We start from the raw sequence: 23,928 nt of genomic DNA on the forward strand, positions 1-23,928 counted from the left end.
ACTTAATACCCAAACTGAATGGGACAATGGAACAGTTTTCTGTTGATTATATTGGCTAAGAGGCTGCCACAGAAGTCTCTCCTCTTTTGATAACTGAATCTTCTTAATAAATCAGTTAAAAAAAAAAAAAGTCAAATCTCCACTGACCTCATTACCGTCAACAAAAACTTGATCCTCATGAGGTTCTAACTTGAATTTTTTTTTCACTTCCTTTTTCTTCTTAGGGGTTCCAGGACTTTCATCCTAAATGTCATGCACACAAAGTTAGTTTAATCACAGTTTTAAGTATGATGAGTGACTGGAGGACCATAACAAAGGAACAGAAGGAAATTTTAACATACACTTTTCTCCTTTTTTGCTTCTACAATTTCACTTTCTTTTTTCTTATCTTTTTCCTTCTTACTCTTTTTATCTTCATCTTTTCCGATTTCACTTTTGATTTTCTCCTTTTCTTTTTTGAGTTCCTTTTCTGGTTTCTTTTTCATAACCTTAAGTGCTCGATGGAAAAACTGCTTTTTTAGAAGCCTGGAAATGAAAAAAAACAAGGGCAAGATAACAGTATTTTATAAAGACAGAACAATTAATAAAATAAATATTTAAGGGGCATTATAACCTGTGTGGTCAAAATCAAACAGCATATCCTAAACTGTGAAGTGTGAAGGATGGGTATTGGTAGTTGGCAATCATATCTTGCTTTGCTGTATCAGTATCTGGAGAATTTGTCATTAATGATAACATAAATTCAGTCTATCATCTAAAGAAGATAGACAGACGAATTGTCCATTAGCTAAATTATGCACAGTGGAAAGTGAACCATGAAAAAGATGATGACAGTTGCCACTACCCAATGATTAAAGAGAAGACTGAACAGGGGCTTACTCTGTACATAGTATACAAGTGTAAAATAACCAGATGTGAGCTGCACATTCAATCCCTAAAAAGTCACCATAAAGAGGAAAAGAATGGAATTCCATAGAGCTATTTCACAGAGGATAAATATTAATGACAAGAAATTCATGGCTGAATCTATTGTTATTCAAGGAAATGGTGCAGCCTGTTAGTAAATGAGGGCTCTGAACAAGAGTTTAATTACTGTTGTTTATAGTGTGGGTTGGCAATATTCTATTTATTTTTTTATGGTCTTCTGGACTATATTCTTTCTAGAGGAACCCATGTGCTAACAAAAAGCAATAGAACAAAAAGCTGTATTTTATATATGATTTTGCTACCTGTTACAGTAATCAACAACAGATTCCCTGGTGGTGAAAAGATCTTCTTCTCCCTTCTTAGCCTTTGCCCATTTTGAGTCGAGAAGGCAATCAACGGCTTTTGAGGCTGAAATTTAAAAAGTTTTGAAAATTTGTAAGAATTCTTTCTAACAAGCACTCAACTAAGATAAATGTAGCATATTTACACAGAACATAACTAACAAATGTTAAAAACTACAAAATATAAAAATGTTGCATCAACCAATACACTTATAATAACCTAATCAATTATTAACAAAAAAAAAAGATCAAACTTCACAGGAACAAAGAAGATAAAAAAGTCATGTTATAGACAGATTCATTTGAGTTATACTTACAACATTTGGAAACAGAAATATGAGATACTGTATACACAAAGAACAATGACCGTTTGCAACTACGACTTGCAGGGCTTAGCACCCTGTGAGAGCAGTGAATTCAAAGGCTTACTTCACAAAGAAGGGTTTCAGACAGCCAAAAATTTTATAAATTATCATGAAAAACGTATGAATACGAATCCATGAGTAGCCATACAATTCACACTTTAACTTGTTTGGACAGTAACAAAAACATCATTAGTATTATTACAAATTTCAGGTGGTGTACAGAAAAAAGAGTTAGTGAATGCTTGAAAAATTGCTACAGCCAGCTCATTTGACCTGAACATAGCTGTATAGTGAAAACTCTTGTGACACTGACCTAAACACTCCTTCTTTTAGGCACCTGATGTACTAAATAAATTAATGTCACTTGCCGATAGTCATTTTTTGTGCTTGGAGAAAACCACAGAACCTGCATTTCAGATACCATAAAAAGGCATTGTCAATAGAATTCAAGATTATCTTCTGCGTGAGAAGTCCATTATTAGGTCTGGGCTGAGTCAGGTAGGTATATATAGGTATACAGTCACGCACAGACTTTGGCTCCATTTGGTCAGATGCCAAACTGGCTATACGTTGGTCACAAAGTGTACAGATCATCACAAATGAGGCTCTGTGGGTCTGGTGTGGGTAATCATTAAGCATACTTTAGCTGCCTGTACGCAGTAGCACAAACTGATCTTCGAATCTTTAAGGCAGTGCAGGCCAAGTGCATAAGAATTAGCCAGGTGGAGCAGCACCAATCAAACTTTAAAGAGCCCTCCAAGAGTCAGAAAACACATAAGGCCCTATGAAACAATGATAATAATGACAGATTACTATTTATTGGCCATTTCTATGTTCTTTATACAAGAAAAAAGTGTGAACCATCTGCACAGGTCAAAAGCAAAAAAGATGTGCCAGCTGCGTGAAGCTCAGTGCCTTGAAGATCTTACTCTGTGACTGCAATATGCAGCATCAGTGCAGAAAGGAAAAAAGCTCAGAGGCTTCTACCTCTGTAACTCCACCAGCACTTCAATACAGTGTATCATTCTATGGTTGCCAGAGCTGCCGCAAGCTCATTTTAAACAAAAGGCATATAGCCTTTGCACCCTGTAGTGGCTGGTTTTAGCAATTTCTAGAACACTACTATCCTATTGTTTTCCTATGGCCCTCAGCCCTAAGTACGAATGGCCTCAATTCATTCAGCCGTATATCAAAGCTCCGTGGAAATAGCAGTGTAGTGCCTCTGGGTCCAGACTTGAAAGAGATACACTCCTCAGGTACTTAAGAGACTACCTGAAAAAGCCAACATAAAAGCAGCTCCATGATCGCTGTTTTGCAGACACAACACTTAGAGAGCACTTTAGCAGCCAGGTGACGTGTCAGGTGTCCATCGGTCTGGGTACATGTTCGCCAGCAACTCTCACAGAGCTAAGGGCCAGTGGGCATGCAAGTTGCCTCTGACCTTGGGTTAATGGAGTGAGGCAGAGGGGACAGCCTATATGAGTAGGCAAAGGCACAAAGCACAAATGCATCTAAAGTGCTCACCAAGTGCTGTGTCTACAAATGGCAATTGCTGGACAGTTTTTTTTTTTTTTTTTTTGCTACCTCCCCCCCCCGTCCCGCCCCTTCGGACAGTTTAGCACAGTGTTTCCCAAACTCGGTCCTGGGGACCCCCTGTGGCTGCAGCTCTTTGCTCCAACCGGATTCCTAATCAATAACAACACCTGATAGCACTGATCTCATTTAATTAGCTGGTATTTTTTTCTTTTATTTGACATTCAGAAAAGCACAGCAGCATGATTTTTACACATATAAGACAATTAGAAATATTTCTGCTTTTGCTATAGATTTAAATGCTTAACTCTCTTTTGTTGATATCATTATACTTTGCACCTTTCTCTGTGCAGTTTTTCCCCCTTCGTTGTACCTTAATTATGACAATTTAAAACAAGTAGATCAGACACCCAGGCAAACAACACTGAATAATCAAAGGCTGAAACTACTTTAGAGTCAGACCCACTAATTAGTAAATAATGGATTAATTAAACAATTAGAACACCTAGAAAAGTAGAATGCAAATCAAGATGAAAATACTGTTAAAAAGAAAAAAAATACATTATTCCCATATAACTGCTTGTTACATTTTAATATATATATTTTTTTTTTAGCAAACTTAGTTTTCTAATTTCTATATTGTTCCCTAAACACAGAACTTGGGAAATATCAGTTCACTTAATTAGCTCAGGAGTTCAATTAAAACCAGAAGCTGGTTGGAACAAAAACCTGCAGCCACAGGGGTTCCCCCAGGACCGAGTTTGGGAAACACTAGTTTAGCACATCTAAGAGATTTCATGCTTTTTTAGTTAGTAGAATCTTGGTGTGCCACCACAGAAAAAAGGTTGTAAAACACTGTTCTACCTACACCTTTGCTCCTGGCATGCTAAATAAGATCTTGGTAGCTCCTATCTCACTTAAAAACTGACACTGTGCATTTCTTGGATGGTTATGTTGCATTCTTTCCATAAATTAGCGAAGACACTGCAAAATGGAATAATGGGTATGGATAATCATTGCACTTCTATTTCATAGAATTTTGTCATTATATTAGAGCAGTCTGCACTGTAAGCTACCTGGAAGACCAGCAAGTTAAACAGAGATGCTAGAGTAGGGGTACTGAATTAAAACTTAGAGGTCTGACCAACAAAATTCTCTCTTATCAAAAATCTGAACCTCACATTTGTGCCGCAATTCAGATCCCTATTTTTGCAGTCACTGAATGTCTATTTAATAATAATAATAATAATAACCACAGCATTTCAACAATATTTATTTTCAACTTATAGTAAGGACTTTAAACATGTGGACACTTTGAATTTATTTGGCCTTGTATTTGTATGGAATAAAAATAACCATGTTTAACATAACAAATAAAACAAATAAACAGCTCTATTTAATAAAAAAATAAAAGTAGGCCTATGACATTGACATTTTAAGTAAAAGAAAACAGAACCATCTGAATAAAACTAAAAAGTGCACTACTTTACAATGGTCCAATCAGAAAATGTTTTTTTAATGTTGCCCCAAAATCCACACTACTTTAATTTAACATTCATTTGCATGGTGCTGCGCTGAAAACGAATGTGAGCAGACTATTACATAATTTTACATGCCCTCACTTTGGAATACCGTAGATGTGTTTGCGCAAATGATCCACGTTATCTCTCATAGTGGCGCTTCACATTCCTATTTTTTACTAAAGCCAAGGTTTCAGAACACATGAGACAAACTAGTTTTGAACTACCCACAGGAAGAATGAACATATATTGGTTTGTCCATTCATCTGTGAAAGTTCAGTTTTCTCTGTCTACTTTCCTTTTTTTTTTTTTTTGAACAAACCATGCTCCCTGTCGCTCTTTTGTTTGAATGTTGTCAGTCATTCTCATTTATTTATACTCATACACACTAGCAATCAGAAGTTTTAGAACACCTCAGTTTTTACAGTATTTCTTCAAATTTAAAGAGTTGAAATGCAAAGAATGACCTAAAATGGAGGAAAGGAAGCAGTACACTGCCAGAGGTTTAAATTTAAAGTTTAGGTTAGCAAAAACTGATAAGAGTACATTTCAAAATATTATAAATAGGCCTTCTTTAGGGAGCAGCTAACAGCTTACAAACCAAAGATATTCTACAGCAATTCAATTAAATTAAGCCTTGGAAGTTGAAGAAACCAGTGTCTTTTTCACCGGTGTCTCAACTTCTCTTGATTACGTAAAACCCCCTGTCTCTCTTGAAGCAGAGCTGGAACAGACTGTGTTACTACGCCCTCTGAAGTACTACTTTTAACTAACCAGTGCTGCATTTTCAGGTGTGTTCAATAGAAATATCAATGTAAGTATGCATTATTGTACACAGAAACCATTAAGATTTCTCCAAGTGCATACAGATCAGGATATAAAAAAGTAACTTTTTCAGTTTGGCGACACTTTGTATGGTGGCATTTGATGTGGAAGCAACACTGTATAAACATGTCAAATATCCTTTTATGTTTCAAAACAAAGTTGAATATTTACATTTTTAACAGCAAAATATAATCCAATTCAGGATCATGGTCAGGTGAAATCTATCCCAACATCATCAAGGCAAGAGTCAGCCCTGGACTGAGCACCAGTCCACCACAGGGTACACTCATACACTCAATGATCATATGTCAATATTGAGCCTTTGTGTTATCAGTCATATATAATCATTTTCCAATGTGTTTCTTCTTATTAAACATTTTTAAGATGCTTGCAGATGTACGAAAGACAGAAATTTACCACAGTGATAAATCATTCACTAAAATTATGGGGAAAAGCCAAATTGTTTTATCAGGAATCTCTTGATCCGTCCTTTATGGCTACTTTTAAGAACAATTAGCAGAAAAGACTTTTAGTGAGATCTGTTTATCAACAAAACTATGATTGTTTACTAAATTAAGTTTCTTGGAATTCAATACCAATAATTTTAATTTTGAGTAGTGATGACATAGTAATAGTATTAGCCTATTTAAGGTAAAATACAACTTCAAGTAAAAGTGATACTTGTTCTAAAATGATAGTTCTAAAGTTAATACAATAATCTCGTTGCCCACTATTTTTGCATAATAAGTCATACAAACAAGTAGGCCATATTCTTTATCAGTCACTCAAATATATAAAAAAAATAAAATAAAATTTTTAATTTGTGCCAATATTCTGCATTACACATTATTTAAAAGTACAACAAATGACAAATTCATTTTCTGAATAATTTGTCAATTGCTAAAAAACCAAATTCCCTGTAACAAAATCATCCATGAAGTGCATTAATGTCTCACCAATGAAGTAATCCACCCTGTGGCCCATCATGTTTGTGGACTTAGTAGGACAGTTAAAACGAAGATATTTTGCCACAGCCTTCTCCTCCTTGGTTGGTTCACCAACCTCCTGCAGTAAGACATAAAATATAAGCATTAGATTTCTTTAACACCATCTTTGAAAAGCAAGACTTGGTAAATTTTGGCAACATAGTTAAAAGGTTTAGGTTACTTTCTCATGTAATACTGTTTACGTATTACGGTTAGGCAGGCTGTACAAAACAATAAGGCTGTGTAACTGTTAGCAAGTCACTTAATCTGTCTCTACTCCAGAAGTAAAAACAAATGCAAATCAATGTGAAATGTCCTGTGCCATTTCACCTATTCTAGTAGTACCATACAACTTATTTGATATACTGTTTAATACAAGCTTCCATTAATTTCCAAAACCCATTTAATCAAGTTCAAGGTATCAGGGAGACTGAACCTATCCTGTGAGCTGGAACCAACCACTAAGGTGCCAGTCTACTACATGAAACACTCATATACATACTAATCTCCACTTAAATTCACTTAGATTTGGGTGAGAAATGGGAACACATAGAAAAAAAAATTGATCACAGTTTTTCCTTCTTTGTTGTCCCCTAGAGCTAGAAATTCAACAACAGCAACAAGATACTTGTTCTTGTACTTTCTGGCTTCAATGTTGACTTAGTTGTGAAGTATGACACACACACTCCATTAACCACAAAAGTCGGAAACCTGTAATTCACAAAGGAACCTGTAAGTACAAAAGAGCTAATCGTTGATCACTGTAGAACACTGCCTTTTGGTTCAGGGAGAAAACATTCTGATAACTCCTTATATATCTAATGAGACAAAAGAAGACATCTGAAAAAGTCCCTGAAGCACTCCATCCAGACATTGCAAGAAGTTCACTAATGATTCCCATACTTCCCTGGCACAGCTGTAAAATTTTGCAACAGCTTTTTTCTGTCCATTATTCATTTTTTTTTTTTTTTTTTAGTAAAAGTGACTGACTGCACATGCATACCAGCATAGGCAATATTTAACTATCATTGTGAGGTAACGAACTAAACAGAAAAGCAAATAAGCTCATTCAATAAAAGGAACCGCTTAGGCAATCTAAGTGTAAAACAAATCTCAAAAAGTAAAAATGAAAACAAAAAAACAAGCACACCATGGCCTGTGACCTGTATTCTAGGCTGCAAATTATTCTCACACATCTATTTTGTTGTTCTGTGTATTTTTTCTTTATTGTTTTACTGTTATTGTTATTATTAGGCCTGCTGATTAACTGCCATTAACCAGTGCGATTAATGTGTTAAAATTTACTATTACATTTTTTTTTTTTTTTTTTTTTACACAGCCCCTAAATGCTCTAATCTAATCCAGTTAATTTCACTGTGCTTCACATGTTGTTATTGAAGCAGAGAAAAATTAATGAATTAATTATCTATTAATAATAGTAGCTGTTCTCCTTGTTACCGTCTGGCAGACGATACAGGAGTCTGGCTGCTCGGACTACAAGACTTAAGAACAGTTTTTACCAACAGGCCATTCGACTCCTCAACAGCAACACCTGAACACTTACATTACACCTACATTGCACTACTCACACACAAACTGTACTTGCACACACTCTGAATACTGACTGGAACATGCATCTGTACTTATAAAACATTATCTGTGCAATAACTGTCATTTGTACTTGCTGCTCATTTAACTCATATTGCTCTGTAACTTCTTTTAAAACGTACACATTTTATTTTATATGGCTAGTCTATTTTTAACTTATAATTTTTTTTTTTTATTATTTTTTAGCTTTATTGGATCTAGGCTGAGTGACTTGTTTTTCTCGTCATACACATTTCATTGTATGTTGACCCTGTGTTAACCTATATATGACAAATAAACCTAAACCAAACCAAACCAAGGTCATTGCTACAAAGAAATTCCAGTCCATCTTGTTCAACAAAACATGCTCACATCTATAATACTCTCACTGGCTACATGAACTACATCTGCATCTCACACCTTTAACTCACCCCATACTGAATTCTGGCAGTGCTTTTATAACCTTGTCCCTCTATCAGCTAGGAAAGGTCCAGTCACCCATTCCTCTGTCACATATGCACACACTCCTATATACAAGCAAGCTAACCTCTCACTCATGCATGCATGCACACTCACGAGACAGCAGCAGTGTGCACCCATGAACATCTCCAGTATCTCCCTTCCCACACTCAATGAAGCGCATTTTTTAATCTCCAGTTGACAATCTTCAATAAAACCACAAATGTGCACCTTCTAAAACTTTACTAGTTTCCCTTCTTGCCACTTTCAACCTAGCGCCAGCAAGCGACTCTAAAGTAAGTGGATAGGTGGTGGACAACAGTTCCACCCGAGGGCCATTCAAAGAGAGACCACCTCAATGCCAACAATCCCCTCCAAGAACACTCTCTCCCTCTGCAAACAGTGACAAAACCTACTGTTATGCTTTACTTGGAACTCTCTTTGATAGAAGGGAAGTTAATTTCATTGGTTTGACCAAATTCCTGGCAAATGTGTAAAGCGAAAAACTTGGTGGATGACATTTTACATATTATCGCTAAATTGGACTGACTTGTCGGAAGGTGATTTTTATACAAGTGATCAAAAACGAATGTGAGGTACCAGCATTAGCTGATTGGTCCTCAGCTAATCGATGTGCTGAATAGGTTAGTGTAGGTGACACGCATAGAGAAATGTTTGCCTGAGAGGACTACCACTTACAATGACGAGAGGTACAAACAACCACTTCTGTCACTGATCTATCTCCTGGAGGGTGTTCTTGGTTTGGCTAAATTCTTGACAGAATTCTGCAATCATCCAGCACAGTTGTTTTCCCTGGTTTTTCCAACCTTCTGGTGCTGCTTCTTTTTTAAAATGTACGAGATGGTTGATTTGACCACTCCTCATGTGTCTTATCTCGCTAAAGGTTTTGTTTTCTCAGCCTAATGGAATCTTTTTACTTGCATGGACAGCTCTTTGGACCTCACATTGATAGTTCATAGTGACAGCTTCCAAATGCAAATTCCACATTTGGAACCATTTTCAGACTTTTTACCTGTTTAATAGTTATAGTGAAACAATGAAAGAACTGCTCCCACCTGACTATGGAACAGCTTGTCAGTCAAATGTCCATATATAGTGGAACTTCGGGTCACGAATGTTTCAGACCACGTACAAATCGGGTTACGACCAAAAAGTTCGCCAAACTTTTGCATCTGTTCACGACCACACACTCGGGTGACGAACAAGCCAGTTTCCTTTCCGGTTCGTATGCGCCTATGATTTCCGCACATGTTCAGTCTCTACCTGTGCATTTCCTGTGCAGCGAGCGAGAGAGCCCAAGCAGAAAAAGTAAGTAAACATTTAGTTTACTATTACACTGTGCATTCTATGGTATAATTAACTATTTTTGTGCTTAAAAATTCTTAAAAAAAAAATATATACAGTGGTGTGAAAAACTATTTGCCCCCTTCCTGATTTCTTATTCTTTTGCATGTTTGTCACACAAAATGTTTCTGATCATCAAACACATTTAACCATTAGTCAAATATAACACAAGTAAACACAAAATGCAGTTTTTAAATGATGGTGTTTATTATTTAGGGAGAAAAAAAATCCAAACCTACATGGCCCTGTGTGAAAAAGTAATTGCCCCCTTGTTAAAAAATAACCTAACTGTGGTGTATCACACCTGAGTTCAATTTCCGTAGCCACCCCCAGGCCTGATTACTGCCACACCTGTTTCAATCAAGAAATCACTTAAATAGGAGCTGCCTGACACAGAGAAGTAGACCAAAAGCACCTCAAAAGCTAGACATCATGCCAAGATCCAAAGAAATTCAGGAACAAATGAGAACAGAAGTAATTGAGATCTATCAGTCTGGTAAAGGTTATAAAGCCATTTCTAAAGCTTTGGGACTCCAGCGAACCACAGTGAGAGCCATTATCCACAAATGGCAAAAACATGGAACAGTGGTGAACCTTCCCAGGAGTGGCCGGCCGACCAAAATTACCCCAAGAGCGCAGAGACGACTCATCAGAGAGGTCACAAAAGACCCCAGGACAACGTCTAAAGAACTGCAGGCCTCACTTGCCTCAATTAAGGTCAGTGTTCACGACTCCACCATAAGAAAGAGACTGGGCAAAAACGGCCTGCATGGCAGATTTCCAAGACGCAAACCACTGTTAAGCAAAAAGAACATTAGGGCTCGTCTCAATTTTGCTAAGAAACATCTCAATGATTGCCAAGACTTTTGGGAAAATACCTTGTGGACTGATGAGTCAAAAGTTGAACTTTTTGGAAGGCAAATGTCCCGTTACATCTGGCTTAAAAGGAACACAGCATTTCAGAAAAAGAACATCATACCAACAGTAAAATATGGTGGTGGTAGTGTGATGGTCTGGGGTTGTTTTGCTGCTTCAGGACCTGGAAGGCTTGCTGTGATAGATGGAACCATGAATTCTACTGTCTACCAAAAAATCCTGAAGGAGAATGTCCGGCCATCTGTTCGTCAACTCAAGCTGAAGCGATCTTGGGTGCTGCAACAGGACAATGACCCAAAACACACCAGCAAATCCACCTCTGAATGGCTGAAGAAAAACAAAATGAAGACTTTGGAGTGGCCTAGTCAAAGTCCTGACCTGAATCCAATTGAGATGCTATGGCATGACCTTAAAAAGGCGGTTCATGCTAGAAAACCCTCAAATAAAGCTGAATTACAACAATTTTGCAAAGATGAGTGGGCCAAAATTCCTCCAGAGCGCTGTAAAAGACTCATTGCAAGTTATCGCAAACACTTGATTGCAGTTATTGCTGCTAAGGGTGGCCCAACCAGTTATTAGGTTCAGGGGGCAATTACTTTTTCACACAGGGCCATGTAGGTTTGGATTTTTTTTTCTCCCTAAATAATAAAAAACACCATTTACAAACTGCATTTTGTGTTTACTTGTGTTATATTTGACTAATGGTTAAATGTGTTTGATGATCAGAAACATTTTGTGTGACAAACATGCAAAAGAATAAGAAATCAGGAAGGGGGCAAATAGTTTTTCACACCACTGTATTTACATCCAGCACGTACGGTCCGGAAAGGATTAATTGTATTTACATACAATCCTATGGGGGAAATTACTTTGGGTCACAACCAAATCGGATTGCGACCAGAGTTTTGAAACGAATTACGGTCACTGTACTTGTGAATCCCTGGAAATCTGGGGTTGAATTTTTTCACTGTCCAAATATTTATGGATCTGAATCTATAACAAGAATTAGGGGATTATTGGTTTAGGAGGGTGTATAAAATAAATTATATGGCTATCCAGAACTGATTTATCTTAACATTTGCATGTAAAAAAATATTTGACAATTTCTCTCCTGGAACTGAAAAATAAATGCTGTGCAAAATCAATTCTAAGAAAAAAATTCAAACATTATTATATAATTGCCACACAAGTTACTGAATACCAAGTAATTCAGGATATTCCATGAATATAGACTCTTTTGTAACAATACACTTTTCACATCAGGTTTATCAGAAAATCATTTTGTATGGATTGTGGCATTTGCTGTTGTGAGATTTATGTTGACATTGGTATATAGAGAAGACACTAATTATTACTCTCCAACTATTAATGGACAAAGAAAATTCATCTAAATTTCAAATATCACAAGCATCTGATATTTTAATTTTCCAAAAACTCTCCCTCCTTTTTTAGATTTATCACAACTTTATGAATACCATTGTAAAACAAATCAAACAAGTCAATTTAAGATTATTAATTTTGTTACAGAATTCCTGTAAAAGTCTTTTTCCTGATTTTTTTTCAAGCTACTGTGGTCTACTTGCGTTAGGTGCATTTTAGTTGTTATGCTAATAGTCATTAATCTGGCTTCAAAAACCAAACAAGAAACAGAAACTTAGGGTTAGATGATTCATTTTCAGCGCATATGTACTGTATATGCCACTTTAGTAGCAGTAGTAAATAGTATTACTAGAAGTAGTGGTGGTACAGCAAGTAACCGCAATTTCGTACTTCCATTAACATATTACATGTTTTATCACTTTAAAGATTTATCCCTCATGCTTCAAAGCATTACAAATGGAGCAACAGAAATTTCTGGCCAATATGAATGTAACTGAATACATGTTTTTGTAATTAACTTATCACCACTGTAGATGAATGTGTGCACAAGTGGCATTCCTTCAGGGGTGTATACGTTCTCAAAGCAAGGACAGACACTGGCTTACAACAATGCTGTACTTGATAAGCCTGTTAAAAAAAGAATGGGGGAGTTGGATGGACAACTTTGGCCATTTTAATAACAATCAAATGAGGAATGTAAAGCCTTCATTCCTTTATTGGACCTATGCATAGCACTTTATTAAATGGCTCATAATGTCATCATCATTTCAACTGACTATAAAATGTGTAACACTACAAAGTAGGACAATTGTCACTGTCAACTGGTCACATTATCATACTCTTAAAGCATGTATGAATCACATACTTTTATTTTTCAACTAATTCCATAATGGGATAAAATTAGCAACAGTGAAAGATCTTTCTTCCCTGACAGTGCAGCAGGATTTTTTCTGCATTATTAATTGAAATGATGTGTAACTTTTTAAATAAAAAGCCTGTAATTGTGTGCCAGAGTTCAAGTCAAGGTAATACAAATTTCCAAGTCAAAGTTCCTAAACTTTTAAGTTGGCGAAACACTTGCATAACTGCACTGGTGATACTACTTTAAAATGGTAACACGAGGCAGAAAAACCTAATAAACTACATATAAAAGGTGCTACTGGCAGTGTAGCCTCGCAGAAGTGATGACAATACCCTAACAACAAGTACAGATGTAGACTGTTAATCAGCTCACTGAGGTGACAGGCAACTTATTTGTGTAAAATCTGACTGACCTTGTTTTTTTTTTTTTTTTGGGACACAAAATCAGAAGAGGAAAGTTTGAACAATATAGCAGAGCTCCCTGCATTGATAAATTGCCAAAAAGAAGTAAAGATTGAAATTTTTATTTTAAGAAATGAATAGGGATTATAAAGAATACATCAACATAATAACATCTAACACTGCCTCTGCCTGAATGGACCAATCCTGAAAAATGAAGGTGTACTCATACTCTGCAAGCTGGAAAATTGTCCTGGAAAAAAGACATGCTCCATTAAAGATCTTATGTAAGAATAATAAAAAGGAATGACATTGAACATGGATATTATTTCAAAGTCACACTTAACTTCTTCACTTTGAATATTCTGGCTGTCTTTTTTTATTCCAACACAGGTGATCTGCATGTAGAGTATTTCCGATCCAGTTTGTTTAATACGGATACAAATATTTATTTAAAAAACTTTTACACTACGCCCCTGCATAATCACACACAGAGAATCCTTATGTTCTATATTAACTGTTTTAGGGCAGATGCCGACTTTTGTTGACAGGACGGGTTGAGGGCGCATGTCGACAAAAGTCACCATCCAGGGGTAGAGGGCAACAATCAGCTGTTAATAGCGACAAAATTCACTGTCACGTCACAGGCATTCCCTCTGTGCTCGGAGGAATGTTAGAGTCATTGACTCGGCATCTAATCCTTGCGTGTGTGTGAGTTACGAAATGTAAACAAAGGTAAGATGGCATCGACATCTCACGATGGAGCGAAGCGAGTGCAGAAAAGAAAATACTCAGCTGACGATGTTTTGTGCATTAAAGCCGAGCCGGACTCTGATTTTGTTGACAGTGATTAAGAGATCGAGCAAGAGAGTGAGGAACTGGCATCAGCTGATCGGACACCAGCCGATGCCGCCCCAGCTGATCGGCTGCCAGCTGAGCACATTCGCACAGCCGACGCACCTATGACAAGGTTTGTGTGGGAGGAATACCCAGACATTGATTCGTGGGAACCAAACTGGCTACCGGACTTCACAAGACAGCATGGCTTGCTGTTGGACACGACAAATTACCAGCCATTGGACTACTTCAGGCTGCTCTCTCCTGATGCTGCTTTTCAGCTACTGTCAGACAAGACAAACAGGTATGCAGAGCAATTTTTTTGAATCGTGGGATGCACTTACGCCGCATTCTCGTTTTTCAAAGTGGAAACCCACAACAAAAGATGAGATGAAGGGCTTTGTGGCATTACAAATAGAGATGGGACTAGACTGGTGATATAGCTTCAGGGAGCATTGGTCCAAACGTGCTTTGTCCCCTGGTGGTTTTGGCCAGGTTATGCCACGTGACGATAGGTATGTGCTGCTGCAAAGTTTTATTCACTTCCATGATAACCAGAAGCAAATCCCAAGGGGTGAGCCAGGCTATAACCCCATGTATAAAGTTCAGCCCCTGCTTGACATTGTGGAACCAACATATAAACAATTTTATCAGCCTGGCCGTGATTTGTCTGTGCATGAATCTATGATAAAATTAAAGGGACGCTTTTTTTGACAATATATGCCAGACAAGCCCACAGAGTATGGCATGAAGGATTTTGTACTGGCAGAAGCAAACACTGGTTTCTTCCTGAAAGTAATTACATATACAGGAAAGTATTTCTTTCAAAGAAAGAACTGTCCCTTGACAAGTCAGGTTGTGCTGGAGCTGCTTCAGGGCTATGCACATTTTAGTCAAGTTGTGTACATGGACAATTTTTATACATGCCCAGAATTGTTCATAGAGCTACAGAGCAGGGGAAGTGGAGCTTGTGGCACAGTGAGGGTGAACAGGAGACACAAGCCTTCACAGTTGAAGCCAGACAGGCTGAAGAGGAAAAGAGGTGACAATCCGTTTTTCATGTGGGTGGAAAACTTGGTGGCATTGGCATGGCACAATGTCAAACGGGTGACTTGTTTCTCTACTGTACACACTAACAATAAATGTGAGAAAGTGCAGCAACAGACAATTGAAAAGGAAGCACCAGTGCAACACATACTGTAAACAGTGCAATGTGGCAATGCATGCAATTGGCTGCTTTGAGCGATATCATACTTTCCAGGACTTTGCTGTGTAACATGTATGTGATATGTATGTGAAATCATAGTATGCGAAATCATATAGTATGCAGGCTCATACAACATGCAAGACAGTAACATTTGTCAAAAGTAAATATTTCTTGCCGAATATTGATATGTTAAACAATTGCTTTGTGTCCTTTTTTTTAAAAAAAAGTTAAGTTTTTGGAAAAATATTCAGCCCTGGGAGAAAAAAAAAAAAAATTAGCCCTAAAAGAGTTAAAGTGTTAACTTCGGAATTTTTCAAATTAAAGTATAGAGCTCAGGTATTACCTGTTCAGTTTTTACTAGCATTAAATTCTTTAGGCTTATTGTTTAGTAACCATAAAAATACTAAAATAAAATTCCCTTAAAATATACATTGTTAACTAATAAAATACACAGAGAAAATATTTATCCATAATACATATGGCATTAAAGAAAAATGCTTCCCATAATTTCAGGCTGTCATATTGTTTAATTTCTTCTGCAACATACTTTGTAATGTAAACAAAGGTTAATTTAAAAAAGTATTCTTTTACCATTTGTTTAAAATAAATAAATAAATAAATATATATATATATATATATATATATATATATATATATATATATATATATTCACCTCACACATTGATTCAATTAACTGATATTGACCATTAGTTCAGGATAGGTTGGGAAGCATACACTGGTATTGCCGCACACACCACACGACAGAACAGCTCGGGATGCCAGCTGGCTACCCTCAGGCAGACACGCAGTCCAGTCCCACCCTCTGGAAATGACCATCTATCTGCCACAGCCAGGCATCCTCTTGGCCTAGTCCAGCCGCTCAGGTCCTCAACAATGAGGATCCTGCAAGCCGGATCACCCTTGGGGAATCGCACCACATAGCCGTAGTGCAGTAACTGACTCTACCTCACAATGCAGGTAATTTGCCTCATTTGGGGCTCCTTGAGTCAAACCAGCAGTAGCCAAGAATTCTCCGAAGAGACACATTACCAAAGGAGTCCAGTCTTGGTTTCAAAACAGGGAGCACCAGAACTCTAAAGACTTGGACCTTCAGCCTTTTGCAAAGATCACACACCTCTTTCCAGCGACTCTCCGAATCCATCTATTCATTTCATTGGAAGAGTCACCAGGGACATGAATGTCACTGCCAAGATAAGTAAACCTCAAGATGCGGTCAGCGCTCTCTCCGCAGACAGACACATTGCTCATGGCTGTTCCCAAGAGGTCATCAAAGGCCTGGATCTTGGTTTTTATCCAAGTTATGACCGTTAAACTAAATGTTTAATTGCACTTCTATGATTAATTTTTGTACGTGGATACAGCTTGTTGTTTTATATGTAATTATTATTTGTAGGAAATTATTTTAATTGATTGTTTAAATGTAAATTCGCATTGTTTACATAAAAATTACACTGTTTAAATAGAAAAGAGTACCTTATACTTCTGCATATTCTATATGCTACTGTTGGCAGTGAAATGATTTGTATTATTAAATGAAATTGCAGTTTTTTTGAAAAAAATAGTTTTTAAATAAAAACACCAAATTATTTAAATAAAACAAAAAATTCTACTGCAACAGTTCTTTATTCAGCTTCCTCACTCCATCCCTGACTTATGAAAAAAACACAAGAAAATGAATGTAATGCATTTTCATTGTAAAAATAGGCAGCAAACAAAAACAATAGAGTAAAAAGCCAGTATATTTACAAGTCTATAGATACCTTTTGCATCTCTGTCACACAGGGCATACACAGAACTAAGATTAAAACATGTGAAGGACATTACATATTTTATGAGGGTATAAAACAGTATTACATAACAGAAGACATTCATTCAGACACTCATTCCCTGTAGGCTCAGTAAATGATAGTGTCACATCTGCCTGGAACGTCTATGCATGTGATGCCAGGTGGATATTCAAGTTCTCTGTAGCCAGCAAAACTCAGTATAAGTAAGGCACTGGCAGAAAGCATTTCTGCCGTTTTCAGCAGCTGTGGAAGTTTTTTTTTTGCAGCATTCTTGAGAAAATGTGAAACTAACTAGCAAAAACAAACAACAAAAATGAAACAACCAGCACAGAGGAATGCAGTCAGACATGTTTTGCAGTCTTCAGAGAATCCTATGGTAATTTTCATTGCCCCCAACCCCAAGACCAAGCACTAGAAGAAGCTAGCTTGAAAATGTATGTAAGTACTTTGTTTATTCCAGATGTGAAATGCAAGAAGCAAGCAACAACTAAACAGAAAGACATAAAAACACACTAAACTTTTGTGGGGCAACTGCAACAGAAAATCAGGAAACGTGTAACCACATAAACTAAGACCTATTGTACAAAACTAAGATTTCTCTATGTTTCTCTGGTAAATAAAATATTTCAAGGACTAGGATGAAAAATAATTTGAAAGTAAAGGTCTGGATGAGTACACAATTATATGTGCACAATTACAAATTGGTTACTTGTTTTAGAGTGATTATTATACACAGTATTTCTTCTTTAATGAAAAATATAACTGCAACGTCAATACAGTGGAACCTCGGGTCACGAACGTCTCAGACCACGTAGAAATCGGGTTACGACCAAAAAGTTCGCCAAACTTTTGCATCTGTTCACGACCACACACTCGGGTGACGAACAAGCGAGAGAGCACGAGAGTGCGCGAGAGAGGGCTGGCTGCGTAAGGCTGAGAAGGCAGTTAAAGAATGCACCGGCTTGTTTTTAAAGAGACTGATTCGAGCATTGTTTTAACCTCGTTGTATTTAATGAAGACTTTTTTCTATTGGATTTTAACCTCCACTTCACTTCTGTTTACAGTGATCGATTCGTAGCATGCTTTGTTGCAATGCTACTCTTCTTGGTTGTTTATTAAATTATGGATTTTTCAAATGTTTATGTTTTTCCCTGTGCTTAAAACTCATTAAAAAAAAAAGTGTTTACAGCAAGCGGTTCGTAAGGCTATAGCGTGAATTCTTGCAATATTACTTTTCTCAGTGTTACTCAATGTTTTTACATTTAGTTTACTATTACGCTGTGCATTCTGTGGTATAATTAACTATTTTTGTGCTTAAAAATCTTTAAAAAAAATATTTACATACAGTTCGTACGGTCTGGAACGGATTAATTGTATTTACATACAACCCTATGGGGGAAATTACTTTGGAGTTTTGGAATGAATTACGGTCGTGACCCGAGGTTCCACTGTACTTGTTTTAAAAGACTGTTTAGGCACAAATGAATACATGTTGTCAAAAAGTATAATTTTGCAGTGCTATGGGATATGAAATCTAAACTTGGTACAATAATAACTGACAGGTTGGGGCACAAAAGAAAACTGATTCCAGGGTTGCATCATAAAATGTCTGGATTACTGTAAAATTCCATTTTATTTTGTGTTTTACTGTAATTGACAACATTTTTCATTCATATAAATACTTTGTTTACAAAAATTGAGAGTATTATGCTCACTACTATTCAGCCATTTGCAGCTCTTTTATTACATAAGCAGAATAATAGCTGTTCATTTTTGGACATGTAATTTAAGCACAATAATGCCAAACATCCCTTAAGGCATAACAGGTTAAGCAATCCTTGATGATCATAGATCATTTTTTTCTAAAATGTATGCTAAAAATCCCCTTTCCGGTACAAGAGAATCTTTCAATTTGTTGTAATACGGAAGAAATTCCCACCTCTATCAAAAACTAAATTCAAGACCTGATCAGTTATTCATGCACCCAAGGCTTGTACCGAAAAGTTCAATACAAAAACTTAAATTATTAGTAGCGTTTCAAATTCAAATCAAGTCTGTCTTGTCACATGTAAATTATACATACAGTATAATATGTAGTGAAATGCTTAGATTCATAAAAGCAATTAACACTTAAAAGTCAAATGTATACAACACTTATCACACAGAGAACATAAATCCCAAAGGACTTTATTTTTAAATGCAACAATTTACAAGTTTGCATCATTATAAAGAGAGAAAACCTAAATTACTTCTTTAGGGTCATACAGTATAAAATATTTAGTATGTCAAACACCAGTATGGTGTACAGCACTAATTTAAAGAAATCAGAATATTTAAATACTGTCCGATTTTCAAATAATATAAATCTCACAGATTGATCCTATTTTGGTATAGTACATACCATATACAGGGTAAATCACTCAAAAGAGCCCCCAAATATTCTGTGATAGCTCTTGCTAGGATGAAGCAATCTGAATGAAACAACATGCAATGTGCTCCTCAGTATATGGAGCTTTGAAGAAGCCAGGATGCCCCTGCGTCGGAGCGATGAGGTAGGCGCCGGACAGCCATTGCGACGTTTAACCTCTGTTTCCAACTTCTGGGTGCATACCGCCAGTACCCCTTCACTCAGTCACTCAAGTTCTCATCAGGATGGTGGTATACAGTATTGAGCAGCGCATCTTTATGGTGCCAACCTATTGGGTCACTAATTCGTTTAAGCAACGTCAGAATCAACTGGATGATCGAGAGTTAACGGAAAGTTACTTCCAGCAAGATGGAGCAATGTGTCACACATCGGCAAGGAGCATGGCAGAAATTGTGTCCTTCTTTGGCAACAGGGTCAACAGGGTCAAACCTTGAACAGAGAAAAGTAACATTGCAACAATGCACGCTACGAACCAATCTCTGTAAACACTTTTTTTTAATGAGTTTTAAGCACAGTGAAAAACATGAACATTTGAAAAATCCGTAATTTAATAAACAACCAAGAAAAGTAACATTGCAACAATGCACGCTACGAACCGATCGCTGTAAACATAAGTGAAGTGGAGGTTAAAATCCAATAGAAAAAAGTCTTCATTAAATACAACGTGGTTAAAACAATACTCATATCAGTCTCTTTAAAAACAAGCCCGGTGCATTCTTTAACTGCCTTCTCGGCCTTACGCAGCCAGCTCTCTCTCTCGCTCGTTGCACAGAGAATGCAAAGGGAGAGACTGAACACGTGTGGAAATCATTTGGCGTGTACGAACCGGAAGGGAAACTGGCTTGTTCATCACCCGAGTGTGTGGTCATGAACAGATGCAAAAGTTTGGCAAACTTTTTGGTCGTAACCCGATTTGTACATTGTCCGAGACGTTCGTGACCCAAGGTTCCACTGTATATATATACTATATATATATATATATATATATATATATAAAATCCAACGTCTGTCTGTCTGCTTTTCATGAGAGAACTACGGATTTAGATCTGTTATTTTTTCTATAATTTGCTTGAACATTCAGGTTGATTTTGCAAGCTCTCTCATCTCAAATAAGTATCATAGTTCACTTGCGATACCAATTTATTTGCGCGAATCCGAGAGAGACGCAGTGGGCTGAGGGGAGGGGGGGGGGGTGGGGCCCTCCTCACTCACCACGCCAGCCTCGGGGCATACCTTACCTCCGCTAAGCTAGTGAATTGTGTGTTTTTTTTTCTAGAATTAGCTTGAATATTCTGGTTGATTTTGTGACTTCTCTCATCGCACTAAGAATCATAGTTCGCTTACAGCATGGTAATCCTAGGCAGAGGCTGCGAACTGAGGGGAGGGGGAAGCATGATGTCAGGAGTGGGAAGTTGGTCTACCTCTGTGTTTTGGAATGTACCTTGCCTCCACTTAGCTAGCAATACCTTTTTGTTTATTGATTTTTAAAGTTTGTCCTGTTTCACTACTACATGGGCGGTGTTGCGGGGGATGGCTAGTAAGAAATAATCCCAACTCATGAACAAAGTTACAAATTTCTCTTCTTGTCTTGTTATTCTTTATCCGCCCCAAAACTTCATGTGGTGGTAAGTATTTTGGAGTTGGTACACATTTACTTACCCTCATTACCTCACTATAAAACATATGTAACATTCAAACCTGTTGAATCCAGTTCAATGTTGGGTAGAGAAAGAGCTTATTCCAACAGTATGGTATAACTCTGGATAGGGAACAAGTCAATCACGTAGCAAACACAAATTCACTCATACTGGAACCAATTTAGAGCTAGCAATTATCCTAACCTGGACATCTTTGGAAATGTGGAAGGAAAACATATTAAGACTTAATGTGCAGACTCCACACAGACAATGACCAAGCATGGTATTCAAACCTAGCAAACTGAATTCACTGACAATGTAATAAATTGTTTAACAGCTACTAATCTTATCAAATTATAGAAAAAAAGTGTTGGATGTTCACTAGTATTACATGTAAATGTAACAAGTACTGTATTGTGTAATGATTTGTGGTTTCATTTATACATACTGTAGAATTATCCATGGAAACTAACATTTATTACACGATTAGCTTACAGAACAGGGCAATAAAAGGCAGGGAATAACTGTTCTTAGCGTGAATTAAGCAGAAAAAGGAAAAGAATGTTTTTTATTGGTAGTAGGCTGTTTAGTTTGCACTTCTCCTGTGTCCATTTATCTAAACACAGTCTCCATAATATGTTCAAATCCTTTACCTTATAAGTAGACAACAAAATCTTAATTTTGGCACCCCATTTTAATAAATGACCTAAACATAGAAAATAGAATAGTTTCATTTATAAAAAGTGACATTTTTATCACAAGTGTCTTTAAATACTGTATATATGGGGCATACATCTATTTGAGAGCGCTTTCTTGTAGCATTATCTTTTTAATATCTCTCTATTATAAAAAAAATCTTTGGGAGGGAGACAAGACGTGATCTTCTCGGAAGACAATTTGAAGTCCCGCAAGAGAAATTTTAACTTGCTCCCAGTTCTTAAAACAACGACAAGCAACAAGCAAAACACGCAGCTCGCCAGCAGCAGAAACCCAGCAGATGATCCGACCGCTTCTCCTTAGCAAGCGTTCAGCCACCCTATCCCCCCCTCCCCTCCCCTTCACAACGCAAGCGGCTGAAATGCAAAGTGGCAAAAAGACAGCTGCTGTACAGGCTTTAAAATGATCGACAGGCAGCGCGACAGCAGCAGAAAGACAGCAGATGATCCGACAGCATCTCCTTAGCATGTGTTCTGCTGCCCCAAACCCCCCCCTTCCCCCCCCCCCCACCGGACCCCCCTCCCCCAGCAAGAAAGAGATTTAACCACGCCCAGAGCCAGAAATGAAGGACAAGAATTGTTTTTACAACATCACGCGAGACAATGCAGTAAGACATCATTTAAAACAAGTCCTCGGACATGTAACCTAGCATTTGTTGGATTGCTGTTGGCAGACACGGTTCATGTGCTCCCAGCTCTTACAACAACAAGCGACAAGCCAGCAGATGATCCGACCGCTTCTCCTTAATGTGCGTTCAGCCGCACCCCCTTCACAACGTGAGCAGCGTTATACATCCTGCAAGAAAGAGATGTAACCACGCCCGGGGCTGGAAATAAAGGTCAAGTATTGTTTTCACAAACGTTTTAAAATAAAAGTGAAAATAATGCATATGTAACAATTCCCATGAAACTAAAAATCTCTTTAAATTGTACATCCGGTAAACCAAACCCGGGGGTGGGCGAGCAAAGCGAGCAGGGGGCGGAGCCCCCTAGTTCTTTTAAAATCTTTGGTACCGTTGTTTACTTCAATCTTTATACAGTATTGGAGTGAGCAAACAAATGTGTCATGTAAACTGTAACAACCAAACAACAACTAATTTGTTGAGTGTCCTTTTGTTTCACTACAATGAAACTTCAAATCTCTGAAAGCAAAACTGATGTTCTTTAACCTAACCTTTACCACCAATTATTCAGATTACGTACTCTGCAATCAAAGCAAATACTAATGTGCCTTTAAAAAAAGAGAAAGGACAGGATTAGGCATGTTTCCAAATTCTGCTACAGAACAATAATCAAAATTTCAACGATCAGACAATTTTAGCACTCATTCGTTACCATATCCTGTTGTTGTTTTGCAGAAGTCACACTTTGGATTTTCCCTTCTAATATTTCCAGTGTTTACTGTCCTGTGATTAATACCATATACAGTGTATATATTTATTTTTCAGTTTGAAGTGTAGTTTTCATAATGAAATGGAAAAAGTGGTTTTATATAGTTAAAAGCTTTCAAAGTTCACACCCTTTTACTCGATTCAACAGTAAATGCTTCTTTCATGTCTTAACTTTCTCTGTTTGTTCATGGGGGGAAAAATTCCACACTTTCTAACATTCTTTACTGCATATCCTAGAATAAATCTAGTAGTTTTCCAATGGATTTTCTCTAGTACAATTATCAGCCATTATGCACAGGTAAAAAATTCAAAAAGTTGCAAAAACAAAACATTTTTCAAAGTTGTTATTTTCAGCCAAATGCAAATATTTGGCAGTAGGTGTTTCAGGGTTTTATTTTTGCGAGTTTAAGATGATTATAATTAACCATATATGTTTTAATTCATGTCACTATTGGTAAAAAGCCACAATTCACTGAGAAC

General features: G+C 37.1%; 1 protein-coding gene across 1 annotated transcript in view; it reads right to left on the reverse strand.

Moving 5' to 3' along the window:
* Nucleotides 1–23,928, reverse strand: part of sec62 (SEC62 homolog, preprotein translocation factor) — a 35,524-nt gene that overhangs the window by 7,476 nt on the left and 4,120 nt on the right. The window contains exons 2-5 of the mRNA XM_028794740.2: nt 6,468–6,576; nt 1,230–1,335; nt 342–525; nt 148–243 (exon numbers count right to left, since the gene is read on the reverse strand). Coding sequence (XP_028650573.1) covers nt 148–243; nt 342–525; nt 1,230–1,335; nt 6,468–6,576 — 495 coding nt within the window. The remainder of the gene's footprint in view (nt 1–147; nt 244–341; nt 526–1,229; nt 1,336–6,467; nt 6,577–23,928) is intronic.

Source organism: Erpetoichthys calabaricus, chromosome 2 (assembly GCF_900747795.2).
Source record: "Erpetoichthys calabaricus chromosome 2, fErpCal1.3, whole genome shotgun sequence".
Taxonomy (NCBI): domain Eukaryota; kingdom Metazoa; phylum Chordata; class Cladistia; order Polypteriformes; family Polypteridae; genus Erpetoichthys; species Erpetoichthys calabaricus.